This window comes from Mytilus edulis, chromosome 7 (genome assembly GCF_963676685.1).
Source record: "Mytilus edulis chromosome 7, xbMytEdul2.2, whole genome shotgun sequence".
In the NCBI taxonomy this organism is placed as follows: Eukaryota; Metazoa; Mollusca; class Bivalvia; order Mytilida; family Mytilidae; genus Mytilus; species Mytilus edulis.
This window is the reverse complement of record NC_092350.1, coordinates 23826414-23844005: the sequence shown is the minus strand read 5'-3', so window position 1 is coordinate 23844005 and position 17592 is coordinate 23826414. Positions and strand designations below refer to the sequence as shown.

Below are 17592 nucleotides of genomic sequence, written 5' to 3'. Positions count from 1 at the left end.
AAATTATTCGTAAACCTTATTCAATGAAAATCACGAAATTTTACACCCTTGAAAATAACCGCTATACAGCACTCAGAATAATTTTCCTTATTCTTTCATAACAAGTGAGATATAGGTTGACCTATGTTAATAGAACTGGATGCGGTCCTTTAACTTTCCAAGGGCTAGGTCATTTTGTGTGAATTTCCTATAAATTAAACAGATGAAAAAAATGGATTACTGTCATTTGATACTTACTGTAAAATTTATTGACGGTTTCTCCTCTGAATACCTAATGTTATGAGTATGTCTTTGTTATTGCAGCTAACATTTGAAGGAATAAGAGGCACCAACTACCAAGGTGACATTGCCATTGATGATGTCACAGTCACACAATCATCTTGTGGATGTAAGTAAAAAGTAAATTTAAAAAGAAATACTGAACACTGAGGAAAGTTCTGAACGAAAAGCAAATTGTAAAATCAAAAGCTCAAACACATCAAACGAATGGATTAACAACTGTCATATTTCTGACTTGGTACAGGCACTTAACCAACTCGTATTTCATATACGATTAAATGGGAAAAAGTAGTCACATTTTCGTCTTAGATTTAAATCAATATGTAGTGGAAGAAATCCTGTTGCAGTATAGATAGCAATACTTTTGATATGTTTGCTTTGACATACAATAACTTTACAAGAGAAAACAATAATTTTAAATGAGAAACTTGTGAAAATAATTGTCAAATTCTGAATAATGGCTTCAAAACGAGAATAATTGTTTCAAAGTCAAAGAAAAAGCAACAAAATTTACAATTAATTTTGTATAAGATAAAAGAGATGTGGTATAATTGCCAATGAGACAGCTATCTACCAAAGTTCAAATGAAGTTGATGTAAGCCATTATAGGCAACTGTATGACCTACAACAATGAGAAAACCCCATACCTAAAAGTCAGCTATAACAGGCCACAACAAGTCAAAATATGAAATGATCCAATAAAGAACAAAAACACCATAACTTATAACAACACAATTTACGAAAAACAAGTATGACAGATATGAACAAACAGCAACCACTGACCTGCATGTGTGTTCTATTTTTAGATAATCCAACAAATGCCAATCCAAAGATAGCGCCAACAACTACACCACTACCAGCGTCGACAACTAACCCTCCATTTGGTATGTAGTGTTTTCATGTTATATTGGTTTTTTATGCCCCACCTACGATAGTAGAGGGGCATTATGTTTTCTGGTCTGTGCGTCCGTCTGTCTGTCCGTTCGTTCGTCCGTCCGTCTGTCCCACTTCAGGTTAAAGTTTTTGGTCAAGGTAGTTTTTGATGAAGTTTAAGTCCAATCGACTTCAAACTTAGTACACATGTCCCCTATGATATGATCTTTCTAATTTTAATGCCAAATTAGAGTTTTTACCCCAATTTCACGGTCCACTGAACATGGAAAATGATAGTGCGAGTGGGGCATTCGTGTACTGAGGACACATTCTTGTTTTTATATGTTTTAGATTGGAAGTTTTGATTGGATGATTTATGTTTAACCCTCTTGCTGCCAGTTGTTTTTCAAGGTTGCATTTTGTGTGTCAGAAAATACTACAGATGGACGTCTGTGATGTTAGATATCCAACAATGATGTCATTAGATATATGACGTCATGCCATAATGACCGTTACATTTGGGATCCATTGATGAAAAATAAAACCATGATTGAGGGATCCATTGATGAAAAATATAACCATGGTTGATCTTTAGTCTTTCATTTGAAAAGATACAGCACTGAGGACAAGCTTGCATAAATAAAAACATGGACAATTGTGTCCCTCCAGCAGCAAGAGGGTTAAGATGAGGGAAATGTATTTAAATTGTTAAGACTAGGGATGATAACAAGAAGCCCTACACTAACATTGTCAAAGATATAAAACACTAGCAATCTTTTAATGCACCAGATTTAGAAATTAAAAAAAAGTTAAGGTTTTTGTTTTAACTACCAATTACTGTAAATTAAGAATTGTTTTGAGTTTTTCAAACAATGCAAACAGAGGAGTATCTCAGTAGTAAGAACTCACATTAACAATTCATTAAATATATTTGTTTGCATATTTTTCTGAAATTGCAATAAGTAATCTCCCACTTTTGTCCATTCTTCAAAAATTGCAATAATAAATGCAATGAATAATTTACTGAATTTACAGTAGTGTTTTCTTTACAGTATCCCAGTCTGCATATGATTGTAACTTTGAAAGTAACCTTTGTACCTGGACCAATTTGAAGGATGATAAATTTGATTGGTCAAGAGCTCAGGGACCAACTGGTTCACAATTAACAGGACCAACAAATGACCATACTACAGGAACAGGTATGGTATGATATAGTGGCTCTTCTAGTTTTGTTTATGAACATTGGTTACATTAATAATATTTATGTAGTATTATGCAAGAATGAATGGTCAAATAAGAGTAATTGAAAAAAAAAATAGACAAAAGTTCATAGAAATATTTTAAACATAATGTACATAGTACTACATGCAGTTAGTTCTAATGATAAAGTTTAAAGAATTTTGTTTTTATTACAGTTAAGTTTTATTATTTGTTTATTCCCCCTTCCAAACCTCAAACAAATATATTTTAAAACATTTTATTGATAATTCACAGGTCAGGGATGGTACATGTATATTGAAGCATCAGCACCAAGAAAATATAATGACAGTGCCCATCTGGCATCGGCCAATGTTCCAGCCAATCAGCAGCAATGTTTACAGTTCTGGTATCACATGTACGGACCAAACATCAACATGCTAAATGTTTATATCAAGGTAAGAGAATTGGGGTATTATCACATGCAATCATATCCATAAAAGGAAAAAAGTTATGGAAACTTGCACTTTATTATGCCCCATTTATGGGCATTATGTTTTCTGGTCTGTGCATCCATTCGTCCGTCCGTCTGTTGTGCTGTTCGTTCGTTTGTCCCGCTTCAGGTTAAAGGTTTTGGGTTGAAGTAATTTTTTATGAAGTTGAATTCCAATCAACTTGAAACTTAGTACACATGTTCCCAATGATATGATCTTTCTAATTTTAATACCAAATGAGATATTTCCCCCCATTTTCATGGTCCACTGAACATAGAAAATGATAGTGGGGATGGGGCATCCATGTACTGTGGACACATTCTTGTTCTTAGACATATGTTTGGTCAGTGAAATTTTTGTAATGAATTTATCACAAGATAAGGGAACCAGGGTTAGAGAAATATTTATAGATATATTGAGTATTAATCTGAGTTGATTACATTTCCATACATTCTGTGCTTTTTCATTCATTCCTGATCTTAGGTTATTAGGGCCCCGCCAAAGGCGGGTCCCCTATAGTGATCAGTCTGTCTGTCCGTCCGTCCGTCCGTCCGTCCGTCCGTCCGTCCGTCCGTCCGTAACACTTTGTGTCCGCTCCATATCTAGAGAACCATTATGATTTCATACTTTATACTTTACATGTTTATTAACCACCACCAGAGGGCGTGTCATGATGTGTGTACAACTTCCTAGGTCAAAGGTCAAGGTAAAAAAACTTTGGTTTCAGTTGACAACCCTGTGTCCTGTGGTGAAGATCGTGTCCGCTCTATATCTTGAGAACCGTTATGATTTCAAAGTTTATACTTGACATGTATATGAACCAACACCAGAGGGTGTGTCATAATTTATGAACGACTGCCTAGGGCAAAGTTCAAGGTCAAAAACTTTGGTTTCAGTTGACAACCCCATGTCGTATGGTAAAGATTGTGTCCGCTCTATATCTTGAGAACCGTTATCATTTTAAAGTTTATACCTGAAATGTATATAAACCAACACCAAAGGGTGTGTGTCATAATTTATGTGCAACTTCCTAGGTCAAAGGTCAAGGTCAAAAACTTTGGTTTCAGTTGACAACCCCATGTCCTATGGTAAAGATCGTGTCCGCTCTATATCTTGAGAACCGTTATCATTTCAAAGTTTATACTTGACATGTTTATAAACCAACACCAAAGGGTGTGTCATAATTTATTTACAACTTCCTAGGTCAAAGGTCAAGGTCAAAAACTTTGATTTCAGTTGACAAACCCATGTCCTATGGTAAAGATACAATTTTTTAATGCACATTATTCACAGCGGGGCCCACAGAGATGGCTCCCATCTCAATGATATCTAGTTGAGATAGTGTGTACATCCAACACAGCGACCAAGTGTTTTCCTTGGTCGCCATTTTGGATGACCGCACAATATTTATATCAATCTTTATGACCTTACCTGCTTGCTGTTAATCACCTTAACGTTATAAAATACATTTATGATATAGTTTTACTTAATAATCAATGCTTTAAAGTCACCCATATGATGTAATATTAAAATTTCAAGTGATATTTGGTCATTACAAGTGTTATTTGGATAATAGCGGTGTTATTTGGTCATTCATGTTACCCTCCCCTCAGAGTTGATTACATTTCATACATTCTGTGCTTTTTCATTCATTCCTGAACTTAGGTTATTGAGAATTTTGATATTAAATCATAAAAGGAAAACATTCTATTTTGAAATTACCCAAATATAAATTATGACTGATTTCAATAGGAAAGGTGCAAAGAAGAAATGTGTTTTTAGACAATTTGAAAACTATAGAAAGCTTCTAGTTAATGGGAACTGTCAAAGTTGAATTTAAAGTCCCTAGAAATTTTCAAGATGAAGTTAAGTTCATTTAATATATTTAAAGAATGACTGTAATATTTTTTCTGTCTATGAAGAAATAACACAAGAAAATTGGTGCACACTGAATTACGCGCGTAGCGGGTTATTTAACAGTGTGCAACACATTTTTTATGTTATTTCGAATAGACAGAAAAAATATTACAGTCATTTCTTATAATTTAATTCTAAATTCCATTTTAAACCTTAGAAAACCATGAAAAAACGTTGATGACGTCACGGTCACATTATGTCTATGGGCTCATAACAAAATAATGTCAGCCAATCAGAAGACGTGTTACATCCAAAATTAAATTACTGATTATTAAGTCTCAGGATTATTGTCATGTTGGAATTTAGGTGATTTCTTTTTACAATTGGATCTGCATTATTTGTGAACTGTATATTATGAAATGACAGCTTACAATCTCATTATCCTATTTTTAGATTGGAAGTAATTATGGCAATGCTCTATGGACAAGACAAGGTACTCAGGGTAACAGCTGGAAACAAGGACAGGTTCAGGTACCAGCACAGACATCTCAGTACCAGGTTGTGTTTGAGGGACTTGTGGGAAGAAGTTACCGTGGTGATGTAGCTATTGATGATGTCAAAATGATAGCAGGAGCATGTCAGGCAGCAGGTATGATAAAAAAAAATGAAGAATAATCAATGGAGGATATATAATAATAACATTTCTGTTATCCCCCCCCCCTCTCAAAAAAAAGAACAAACCCAGCTGATCTATCTTTATTGTTGAGTAATAATTTGAGTGGATTTTTGGGTTATAAATTGACCATGATTTTACATATTCAACAGAATACAAATTCCCTATTATCTTGTACGTATGACTTGTTAAAAGCATAAAATCAAATTTTCTTGAATTCCAAAAAACTTTTGGGTGTACATCATAAATCAATGATAAAAAAACAGCGTTCACAAGTAATGTATTTATTTTTTAGGTGGTCTAGCTTGTAACTTTGAAGGTTCATCTCTTTGTACTGGATGGACCCAGGATAAGACAGATGTATTTGACTGGACACAACAGAAAGGAAGTACAGGCTCAACAAATACTGGACCTAAATTTGACCACACTTTTGGAACATCTGCAGGTCAGGATTTGTTTTATTTTGTATCATAGAGACACAAATGTTTATAGTATTGTATTTATTAACTTTCATGTAAAAATATATAAGAAGTGCAAAAGTGTTTGTGTATAGAAAATGCTTCCTTGTGTTTGAAAGTTTACCCAAATTATTTTTATAAAAAAGAAGATGTGGTATGATTGCCAATGAGACAACTCTCCGCAAGAAACCAAAAAGACACAGAAATAATCAGCTATAGGTCCTCGTATGGAATTTGTTTACTCTTATAAAATCTGAAAGATAACAAAATTTAAAGATTGACTGTTAATTCACCAAAGAAAAAGTAACAAAGTAATGAAATACTAAAAGATTCTTAATAATTTTTAGGAAAGTATGTGTACATAGAGACAAGTGCTCCTCGAGTGTCAGGTGACAAAGCCAGATTAATCAGTCCTCAAGTGACCTTTACACAACCTACATGTTTACAATTCTACTATCACATGTATGGACGAAATATTGGTACATTGAATATTTATCAAAAGACTGGTTCAACATTACCTATAAATGCAGTATGGAGCAAGTCACTTAATCAGGGCAACACCTGGATCAAAGGACAAGTAACGATACAATCACCACAAGCTTTCAATGTAAGTTTTCTTTAAAGTTATTCGGAAACCAAATAAAAAATCTAGTTGAAGACATCATTCAAGCTTTACACTCTCAAGAAATAACCATTATATTAATAAACAGATTTAAAATGTTAAATATTAAATATTTGATTATGAAAAGCAAGATTGTTTTTTCAGTTTTAAAATTTTTTTCCATACCTACATTGAATTCAGTGTTCATTGTTCATTCTATGTACTCATTATTTTATATTATTAAACAGGTTGTGTTTGAAGGTGTCCGTAGAAATGGTGTACAGGGTGATATTGCATTAGATGATGTTAGCACTACAGCGGGAGCTTGTCCTCTCACAGGTAAGCCAGTCTTCATTAGCAGCAGATAGGGAGCAACTATTGCCTTACAAAACAGCAGATAGGGAGCAATTATTGCCTTACAAACAACATGATACAAATAATTTCCTTTGAATAACCTATATTTATTTCTGAAAACTGTAAATGAACTCATTTTTGTGAGCAATATATTTTTTCAGCAGCTTTTGCGAGTAGAAGAATACTGAAAAAAGTTGGTTTACGGTATATAAGTTTAAAGGTCTTTACAAGGTCTAGGTAATTGGTGACCTTCATTAGAATTCATTATATCCTTTTCTGTATCCTCCAGGTATATTATAAACCTTTTATACTTGTAAAAACTCATTAGAAAATGTAACATTTGTGTAATCCTGTCTTCAAAGACATCAACTAATTTATGAGACTCTCAGCAATGTCATCATTTACATTTGAAACTTAATAGTGACAAAGTTGTATTTTTCTCATTTCAGGTGACTGTGATTTTGAGAGTGGATACTGTACTTGGACTAATGTTAAAGCTGGTGATAACTTTGACTGGGTCCTTGGAAAAGGAAGAACATCTAGCACCCTCACAGGACCTAGTGCAGATCATACAAAGGGAACCAGTGCAGGTAAAAAAAATTGTTTCTTTAGAAAATACTTGTAAAACCTAGAACAGAGCAATCAAGTGTTTCAGAACAAGTAAAAATACCCTGTTTCTTAAGAAAATACTAACAAGACTTATATGAGATCATGCTAAGAGAAACAGGCCAATATTTACTCAAAACTTACAAGAATCTGACATTTTGAATATTTTACAAGTATAAAATTGTCCAAAATATGTTTAAACAATCAGTTTTTTTGTATTGACAGGTCAGTATATATTTATTGAGGCATCAAATCCAAGACGTCCAGGTGACAGGGCACAACTTCGTAGTCAGTTGTTTAATCCTACTTCTGCTAGATGTATAAACTTCTGGTACAACATGTATGGACCTAACACTGGAAACCTGAGAGTATGGATACAGCCACAGAATGGATCTAATTTCAAAGTTTGGGATCTACAAGGTGATAAAGGGGCCACATGGCTTCAAGGAAGGACCACATTCTCCAGTAAAGTACCATTCTATGTAGGTTTTATTTATCTGTTAATGCATTGTAGTTAATTTTAATGTTATGGATGTACTTTTGTTGTTGGTGGTGTATATTAATTGTGTTAAAGAAAAAAACTGATCATAAGCTAAACGCAAAAAAAGTATCAGCAAAAATAACATAGTTTTCAGTAACAGATTGTAATATTAAATTTGATTAAAAAAAAAAAATATGATGTATCAATTTATGTCACAAAATTCATACAAGCACTTAATAAAACTAAAAGCAATGAAAAAAGGCTATTAGTTCTGTTCCTTATTTGACAGTTACATACAGTTAACTCTCGTTGTCTCGAACTCGGTTGACTCGAAATTTCGGATGAGTCGAAGTTTGCACGTGGTCCCGAATTTTGTTCCATATAAATGTATGTAATTCGACTCCTGATGACTCGAAATTGGATGAGTCGAAATTTCGGTTGAGTCGAACTAAATTTACGATCCCAAGGTTAACAAAAGCATTAAATATTCATTATTTATCTCGAACTAATACACATATGTCAAAACATGACCTCCGGCATTTAAATGGATTGAAAAGTTAATCTGACAATACACGTGTAATTAAATTTCCAGTCACTGACCACTGTATTGATTTATGACATGCTATTTCCATGAGTGTTTACCTAAGATTTTTTATAAATAATTAGTGATGCATTGTTAATGTTCTTGAAAAAGTATTTAAAATGTTTACAAAACAATTAATAGTAATTTACACTAATGCGCTTGGGTGTGTATAAAGTAAGGATTATGACTTACGTTGATGATCACCTAAAAACTACTCAATCGGCGTCTTTAATCTTGTTGTATTTTCTTTTGAAAACAAAGAGTGAGATAAAACAAAATGAAGAGGAATCTAAATTTTCTAAAGTTTCTTGTATCCGAGAATAAACAATTTTGTCAACTATAACTGACCTGAATAACGGAACTATCGATTGGAAATTATTCTCTCGGATAAAAGCCATGGGAAAAGGTTATAACTGAAACAATTGAATATTAAGTAAAAATAATGTTATTATGTTAATGAAAGACCTTGACCTACAAGTACATCGATCCGATATCAGAATACCGATCCCCTTCCCATATTCACCCGGATTTATTTTAGCTTTACCAAGCTAAGCAAGAGTTGTGTCCCTTGTTCTGTCAAACTTCCGGTTTTCGTTTGAGTCGAACTACGTGTATCTCGAAATATTTCTCTGGTCCGGCTGACTTCGAGATAACGAGAGTCGACTGTATTTGCCTTCAACAGGGGCAAGCTGGCTTACAACTCACTACAAAATTAAGATGCTGGAACACTGGTTTAAACAAATTTTGTTGACACCATCTTTTTTCTATTTCAGTTGATAATAGAAGCAGTACGAGGAAATGGTTACAAAGGGGACATAGCTGTGGATGACATCACTTTAACTAATACAGCATGTCCTAGTAAGTTATTTTATCTTTATTTCAAAAAATTTAATAACAAAGAAAAATTGTAAAAATTGATAATATAACAGATATGTAATTTAACAAAAATAAAGAAAACAAAACTTGCCAATCTATGTTAAATTATACTTAACAAAATATAAATTGAAAACATTTACGAGCATGTGACGGAAAATAAACATCTGTATGTTGATGGTTTTCTGAAACCGAAGAAGTAGAAGAAGAATTTGATGTAGAAAGTAGCATTTTCATGCTACATGGTTAAAAACAGAACATGACTGTTAAATTTTATCAAGTTCAATATGTTTTGTAGCTTTAGATTCCGATTTTTCTAATTTTTAAATTAATTACAGTTATATATGTTTTCATGTTATATATTAAAACACAGAACATGAATGTTAGATTTTAACAAACTTGATATTTTTTGTAACTTTTGATTCAGAATTGCTAAGTTTAAGTTATATACATTTATATTTTAAAAATGCAACACAGTCTGCATACATTTTATCCTCTGTGGTAGCAATAAGTGGTAGAGTTAAACTAATGATATTATACATCCTTATTTAACAGCTCTGCCACCAGAGGCCTCCTCCTATGTACCAACAACCCCTGTACCATCTTCAACTGTAATGACCACCCCAGGGATTGCTACACCTTATGATTGTAACTTTGAGAGTGGAGGAATTTGTAGATGGACCCAAGACAAGACTGACATATTTGATTGGACATTTAGTAGTGGTCCAACTGGCACTGGAAAGACTGGTCCTACCAATGACCACACTTTCCAGAATGGTAAGTTATAAAAAATGCATTGATATCAAAGTCAGATAGTAATTAGTATATCAAGTTAAATATTGAGATATAGCAGCTTTAATATTAACAATAAGGCATAACTAATGGATACAGGATTACTAACTAAATATGAAGTTTACTGCTCAGCATTGTCAGATAAGAATTATGTTTTGAGTTGCTTGCTGTGTTTAAGATCCATTGATGGCCTTGAGTTGTTTTCTGCTCTTTGATCATGTTGTTGTCTCTTTGACATATTTTCTATTTCCATGCTCAGTTTTATTGAGTGTCAATTATCATTGAATATGGTGGCTATAACAATTTCATTACAGGATAACATTGAAATAAACTTTACATTATTGAAAATATTGTAGTGTTTTTGTATCTTATATCTCGTAAACCATGACTTTTCATAAGGTTTGCTATAGACTTATTATATGTTTTGATTACTTTCAGGAACAGGTCACTACATTTTCATCGAGAGCTCTTCACCCAGACGAGTCAATGATACTGCCAGGATTATCTCCCTTAACATTAATCCAACCAGTGGAGCCTGTGTAACATTCTGGTACCATATGTATGGTGCTCACATCAACACGCTTAATTTGTACACAAAACAGAAAGGACAACTTGGTACTCCAATCTGGACACATACTGGTACACTTGGTAATAAGTGGAACAAGGCAAAAGTCAATATTGTCAGTCAGACTCCATTCCAGATGGTGTTTGAAGGAGTTAGGGGTACCAGTTATCAGGGAGATATTGGATTGGATGATATTTCATACTCATTCTCACCCTGCTCTGCAACAACATGTAAGAATTAAGTTATTCTCCCTGTCAGTTTTCTTGCCAGCAAACTTTAAAAATATAACTTAAAAATGTTCTAGAATAATTGAAAAATGGTTTGATATACATTATGGGTTTTTCTCCTTGTTGAAGTCAGTATGGTTGCATATAATTGCTTCCATCTTATTTATTTGAACTTTGGTGGATAGTTGTCTCATTGGCAATCATACCACATCTTCTTATTTTTGTTCATTTAATCAGTCTTTTTATGTAGAATACATCTACGAAGAACAAAAATTTCTATGGGAAAATTTTTCTTTTATTTAAGAAATATGATTTGATGATTATTTTTGATTTTTTTTTTTTCGCTTCAGCATCCTCAATGTGTAACTTTGAAGATGTCAAGATCTGTGGGTATACACAGTCTACGGTAGACACATTTGATTGGACTAGGTCTGCTGGTCGTACAGGAAGTAGTGGAACTGGTCCATCCGCTGATCATACTTATGGAACCAATGCTGGTAAAACTTTATACCTGTTTGTGGAATTTTAGTTTTATATTTTCAAAATTTGTGATAGTGCTATATTTAATTCTTTTTTTTTCTTTTAATTTTCCTCCTTTCCTTAAACAAAATTCAAAATAAAAAAAAATAATTTCAAAACATGGCAATTCATGCGTAATTTTGTATGTACAAGTCTTAGAGTTAAATAAAATAAAAGTTATTTCTAAATAATAAGAATATATTTTCTACGTTAATAATAAACTAAATATAACAAGTCTTTCATAGCTTGATTGAAAGATGAATCCTAACGCAAATTACATGCACTTATTGCTTTGTTTTCTCTTACAGGACATTACATGTATACAGAAGCTAGTTCACCCAGACGGCCAGGAGACAAAGCTGTTCTAATGAGTGCAAACTATCCCATAACACCTGGATCATGTCTGTCATTCTACTATCACATGTACGGAACACGAATGGGAACTTTTAATGTGTACCTTAGGCAGCTGTTTTCAGTAAAGAAAATATTTACCAAAACTGGTAACCAAGGCAACAAATGGATTCTGGGACAAGCTACATTACAAACGACAACTAACTTTTCTTTGTTATTTGAGGGAGTTATGGGATCTGGTTATGACAGTGATATAGCTATTGATGATGTTTCTATTTCAAGTGGAGGCTGTTCCCTACCAGGTAATGTAGAATACAATTTCTGTTTAAAAATATAATATTTTCAATATTGTTCACAAAATCATCATGATGGTGAATGGAAATTCAACCAATGAGGTGACAATATTTTCATTTTATGTATGAAAAAGTATATTACCCATAGGCCTTTAGATTCTGAAGCGATGAATTGTCAGACAGTTTCATGGAAACATACTTACATGATGCAACAAAACTTATTCATTTTAAAAAAAAATACAAATTTCTGTTTGTATCTATTTTAAGATTTTGTTTCTTCTTTTATTATACCCCCGCTTTAAAAAAGGGGGGGTATACTGTTTTACCTCTGTCTGTCAGTCCGTCCGTCCATCAGTCCGTCAGTCAGTCCGTCCCATGAAACTTTCGTCACATTTTTCTCAGGAACTACACATCCACCCTTTCTGTAATTTGGTATCAACATTTATATATGTCAGCCACACCGTGTGATGCGTTTTCTGATTCATCGCTTAACAACTTCCTGTTTACCGAACACTTGTCTGATTTTACACATGATAGCCAAGTTGAAAATTTTCGTCACATTTTTCTCAGGAACTACAATACAAGGATTTCTGAAATTTGGTTTCAGGATTTATATAAGTCAGCTATACCGTGTGATGCGTTTTCAGATTCATCACTCGACAACTTCCTGTTTACCGAACACTTGTATGATTTTACACATGATAGCCAAGTTGAAAATTTTCGTCGCATTTTTCTCAGGAACTACAATACAAGGATTTCTGAAATTTGGTTTCAGGATTTATATAAGTCAGCTATACCGTGTGATGCGTTTTCAGATTCATCACTCGACTACTTCCTGTTTACCGAACACTTGTATGATTTTACACATGATAGCCAAGTTAAAAATTTTCGTCACATTTTTCTCGGGAACTACAATACAAGGATTTCTGAAATTTGGTTTCAGGATTTTTATAAGTGAGCTATACCGTGTGATGCGTTTTCAGATTCATCACTCAACAACTTCCTGTTTACCGAACACTTGCATATTTTTACACTATTAATATTATCCACTTGCGGCGGGGGTATCATCAGTGAGCAGTAGCTCGCAGTTTCACTTGTTTGGTATTGCATTCTATAAGGCATCTTATGATTTGATGAGAACTTAATTTGTTGATTTCTTTCTAAATTGAAACCTCAAATCATATTGTCACAAATATCCTTGTAATGTTTTTTTGAATTTACTGAACCCATAAGATTTCTGTCATAGAAAATACATTGAATTGAAAAAAAATAAATGTCAGCCTATACCATTCAGAATGAGACTTGATAGACCTTTTCTGTTAACAAGTTAATTAGAGCTTTGAAACTGCTCTTTTGTTGTAAGTAAACTTTTTAAAAAGAATATTTTTATATGTAAATGGTGTCACAATTGTTCATTGTGGATAACATGGAGTAAGCTAGTTCTAGAACCAAGTTTTTGCTCTTGTTTTATTTCTCATCCCTGTATACAGCATTGAGTAAACAGACCAATTTCTTTTTCTTTCAGGAAATTGTGACTTTGAAAAAGGTTTTTGTGCATGGAATAATATAAAAGGAGACCAGTTTGATTGGTTGGTTGGCTCAGGAAAGACTGCTTCACAATATACAGGACCAACGGGTGATCATACAGTTAGTGATGGTTCTGGATCAGGTAGGACAGTTATATAATTGAATTTTTAATGATTTTGTTTTTGATGAGATAAACAAATACTGCAGAAAATATGGTTGAGGTGTGTAAAGATTTAAACCGCTGTATATCTGTATATATACTAGTTATATCTTGTTGATGTATGCAGTACTTTTTTCTTAAAATCTATTTATTTGTTTTATAAGTGTTTTGTAACACTGTGAATTTATTATTATACTTTCAACACCAATTTTCCTGGAATTCATGGATTCAGGTGAAGCACAAATTTTAAGTTCAATGAATGACAAATTTTGTAATACTTGTATACAGACTTAGTCAAAGACAGGAAAAATGCATCCTTACCTCAATCCACGAAAATTGATACAAAATAGATGAATCCACTAAAACTTTTCAAGGCTAGCGATTAGAAAAGGCTTCTTTTTTTCTATAGGACATTATTCCTTCATTGAATCCAGTGCTCCTAGAGTCAGTGGAGACAAGGCATGGTTACAGAGTCCTCAGTTTAATCCTACCCCAAACAAATGTCTACACTTTTGGTATCATATGCTTGGAAATGGAATCGGAACTTTGAATGTACTGGTACAGATATCTAACACTAACCAGACTGTATGGAGTCTCAGTGGTAATCAGAATAACCAGTGGAACTCGGCTCAGGTCAATGTAGTAGTACCATCTCGTATGCCTTACACAGTAAGTTTTACTCAGCTCAGGTCAATGTAGTACTACCATCTCGTATGCCTTACACCGTAAGTTTTACTCAGCTCAGGTCAATGTAGTACTACCATCTCGCATGCCTTACACCGTAAGTTTGTCAGGGTAGTTCTTTCCGTAGTATGTTTATGTCAATGTAGCACAGGAAGGCCACTTCCTATGTAATGAGTGGTAGAGGTGAGCCACTAAAATAAGTAACTTTTTCAAGCTTAAAATATATGGTAACATGAATTACTAAATATATGTACAAATGTAGAAGAAATGACTTCTTTAAAGATATAATTTTGTTTTTAGGTAATCTTTGAAGGAATTAGAGGATTAAGTTATTCAGGAGATATAGCCATTGATGATGTGTCCTTCACATTAGATGCTTGTACATGTAAGTATTAAGGATAGGTTATTAGATATTTGAAGTGATTAAATCATTATGTTCCTGCATATGTATGTATGAAGGATCATCCTGATTTCTGAAGTGTTTAATTCACTGTTCCAAATTTTAATCAATGATGCTCATATTTTAATGAAATACTTCTGTAAATCATTTTTATACCCCTGCTTTAAAAAAGAGGGGTATACTGTTTTACCTCTGTCAGTCCATCAGTCTGTCCGTCCCATGAATATTTTCGTCGCATTTTTCTCAGGAACTACAATTCAAGGATTTCTGAAATTTGGTTCCATGGTTTATATAAGTCTGCTTTACCGTGTGATGCATTTTCAGATTCATCACTCGACAACTTACTGTTAACCGAACACTTATTTGATTTTACACATGATAGCCAAGTTAAAATTTTCGTCACATTTTTCTCAGGAACTACAATAAAAGGATTTCTGAAATTTAGTTTCATGGTTTATATAAGTCAGCTATACTGTGTGATGCGTTTTCAGAGTTGTCACTTGACAACTTCCTGTTTACCGAACACTTGCATATTTTTACACTATTAATATTATCCACTTGCGGCAGGGGTATCATAAGTGAGCGGTAGCTCACAGTTTCACTTGTTTTGTCTACTTTAAAAATATATTATTTTCAATTAAAAGTAATTAATGCATTTCATTTTTTGTTGTTTTAAAATATGTTATCTTTTAGTGCCAAATTTATTGTAAAGACAACTAGAATTTGTAATAACATGAAGTTTCTGCAAATCAAGGATATGCAATCATTTGATTCTTTCAACCAAATCAATCTGTTATTTTACCAAAATCTGTCTTTTTCAATATTTTTTATATTTCTTGATTATTTTTAACAGTACAACCCAGCAAAGCTAACCCAAGTACACAGTCTAGTACGACTGTCATGACAACCATTACACCAACTACTGGAACTACACCACGTAAGTACAACCCATGCAGAACAGTTCAGATTACTGATATTATTTTATTTATCAATAATCATTACTTGAACTAGTAAACAGAAGCATTGTCAGACAAATTTGGGTAAAATTATCAAATTACAACCATTATTGATCTAGGAATTGAAATTAAAAATTTCTTGAACCATGAATCTTTTAGATTCATAATTAAATGTATAATATATGATAATTCATTATAAATATTGCATTTCTTTTTAACAGCACCAACTCAGTATGATTGTAATTTTGAAAATAACCAGCAACCACTGTGTCAATGGCAGCAGGATAAAACAGACCAGTTTGACTGGACCCGTGCACAAGGTCCAACTGGTTCCTCTTTAACTGGTCCCACTGTTGATCACACTACTGGCACCAGTAAGTTATATGATCTGTTCTCCCCAATGTATTTTAATCTAATTAATTATAATTTTTTAATAATCATTTAAGAAAATAAAGAAGATATATGGTATCGGTCATTGAGACAGAAACTTAACAACGAGAAACTAAAAGACATCTAGCGGTCAACCTTCGGTCTTTAATAAAAGACAGGTTTCTTTATGAATTGTTGACCTCTAAATTGTCCCAAAAAGTTGTTAATACATTAAACAAGAGACTGACAAAGATTCAACATTAACTTCAAATTTGGTCAATGACAAAAAAATGATGTCAAAGAAAGCTGCTGAGAAAGCTCCTGTTTCTGGGCAGACACATTAACATTTGGCAAGGCGCTTTACCTATATTAACATTTTTTATATTTACTTAACCTAAATCTTAATTTACAATGAACTGAAATCCCTACTTAGGTGAAATTGTTTTATGATTGCATATTGAACTTGAATATTGTAAAGTTCTAAAGACATTTAAAAGATATGCATTTTGTTTCCTTGTATTATTTTGAATGTAAAAGACATGTTGTTTTAAATGATTTTATTACTTTGATTTAGAAAATGGATGGTATATTTACATTGAGGTGTCAGGCCGTCATAGTGTCAATGATAAAGCCCGGATTGTCTCCCCTAGTATCAGCGACTCTCAACAAAGATGTCTAACCTTTTGGTACAACATGTATGGTGTTCACATCAACACACTGAATGTGTATGTGCAGGCCTCTGGTAATCTGGGACCAACATTGTCCAACCCAGTATGGACACGCAAGGGGACACAGGGTAACCAGTGGAAACAGGGCAAAGTACCAATTAACCCTGTAGGATCTTATCAGGTAACAATTAATACTTTATCGTCAAACCTGTATATAAAGATCATCCTTGGAACCATATTAGATTGATTGTAAAAGAGAGGTAACTTTTGAATAAATGTTTGAAATACAAACGTATTACTATAGCTGGGAAATTCATGGATGATCTGACAAAACATGTTCAGCTAAATAGATGTGAGCTTCCTATAGAAAGTTTAACTGTATTTGGAAATTCTTGTCTATGGTTTCTTAAATTTCATGCATGTTCTAATACAGCAAAATTTTTGTAATTACCATTTATAAATTCAATTCTCTGTAAGAATACCACATGTAATGCTATAATTACTTTTGAGAAAAATTATACAAGTCTTTTAATTTGACAGGTGATATTCGAAGCACTCCGTGGAGTAAGTTACCGTGGTGATATAGCTATTGATGACATCAGAATGGCTATTGGTTCATGTAATCCAAGTGAGTTAAATGAATTATATATTTCTAACTCGTTAAGAAAAGAATGATGATAACAATACTTTTGTCAGTAAAAAGTAGATTAAGAAGGAAGATTGTTATTTTCATAGGATTTATAATTTGTATA

The 17592-nt window shown here is 33.1% G+C and overlaps 1 protein-coding gene across 1 annotated transcript in view; it reads left to right on the top strand.

Annotated features, from left to right (window-relative positions):
• The window catches only part of LOC139481064 (MAM and LDL-receptor class A domain-containing protein 2-like), a 147618-nt gene that overhangs the window by 65099 nt on the left and 64927 nt on the right, over positions 1-17592 (top strand). Inside the window, exons 77-98 of the mRNA XM_071264134.1 lie at positions 304-388; positions 1086-1163; positions 2205-2351; positions 2647-2807; positions 5154-5349; positions 5669-5818; positions 6179-6438; positions 6681-6771; positions 7236-7376; positions 7618-7874; positions 9230-9314; positions 9885-10106; positions 10560-10916; positions 11264-11410; positions 11741-12085; positions 13602-13745; positions 14173-14432; positions 14748-14832; positions 15701-15784; positions 16025-16177; positions 16747-17021; positions 17381-17468. Of these exons, the coding sequence (XP_071120235.1) occupies positions 304-388; positions 1086-1163; positions 2205-2351; positions 2647-2807; positions 5154-5349; positions 5669-5818; positions 6179-6438; positions 6681-6771; positions 7236-7376; positions 7618-7874; positions 9230-9314; positions 9885-10106; positions 10560-10916; positions 11264-11410; positions 11741-12085; positions 13602-13745; positions 14173-14432; positions 14748-14832; positions 15701-15784; positions 16025-16177; positions 16747-17021; positions 17381-17468 (3811 nt within the window). The remainder of the gene's footprint in view (positions 1-303; positions 389-1085; positions 1164-2204; positions 2352-2646; positions 2808-5153; positions 5350-5668; positions 5819-6178; positions 6439-6680; positions 6772-7235; positions 7377-7617; positions 7875-9229; positions 9315-9884; positions 10107-10559; positions 10917-11263; positions 11411-11740; positions 12086-13601; positions 13746-14172; positions 14433-14747; positions 14833-15700; positions 15785-16024; positions 16178-16746; positions 17022-17380; positions 17469-17592) is intronic.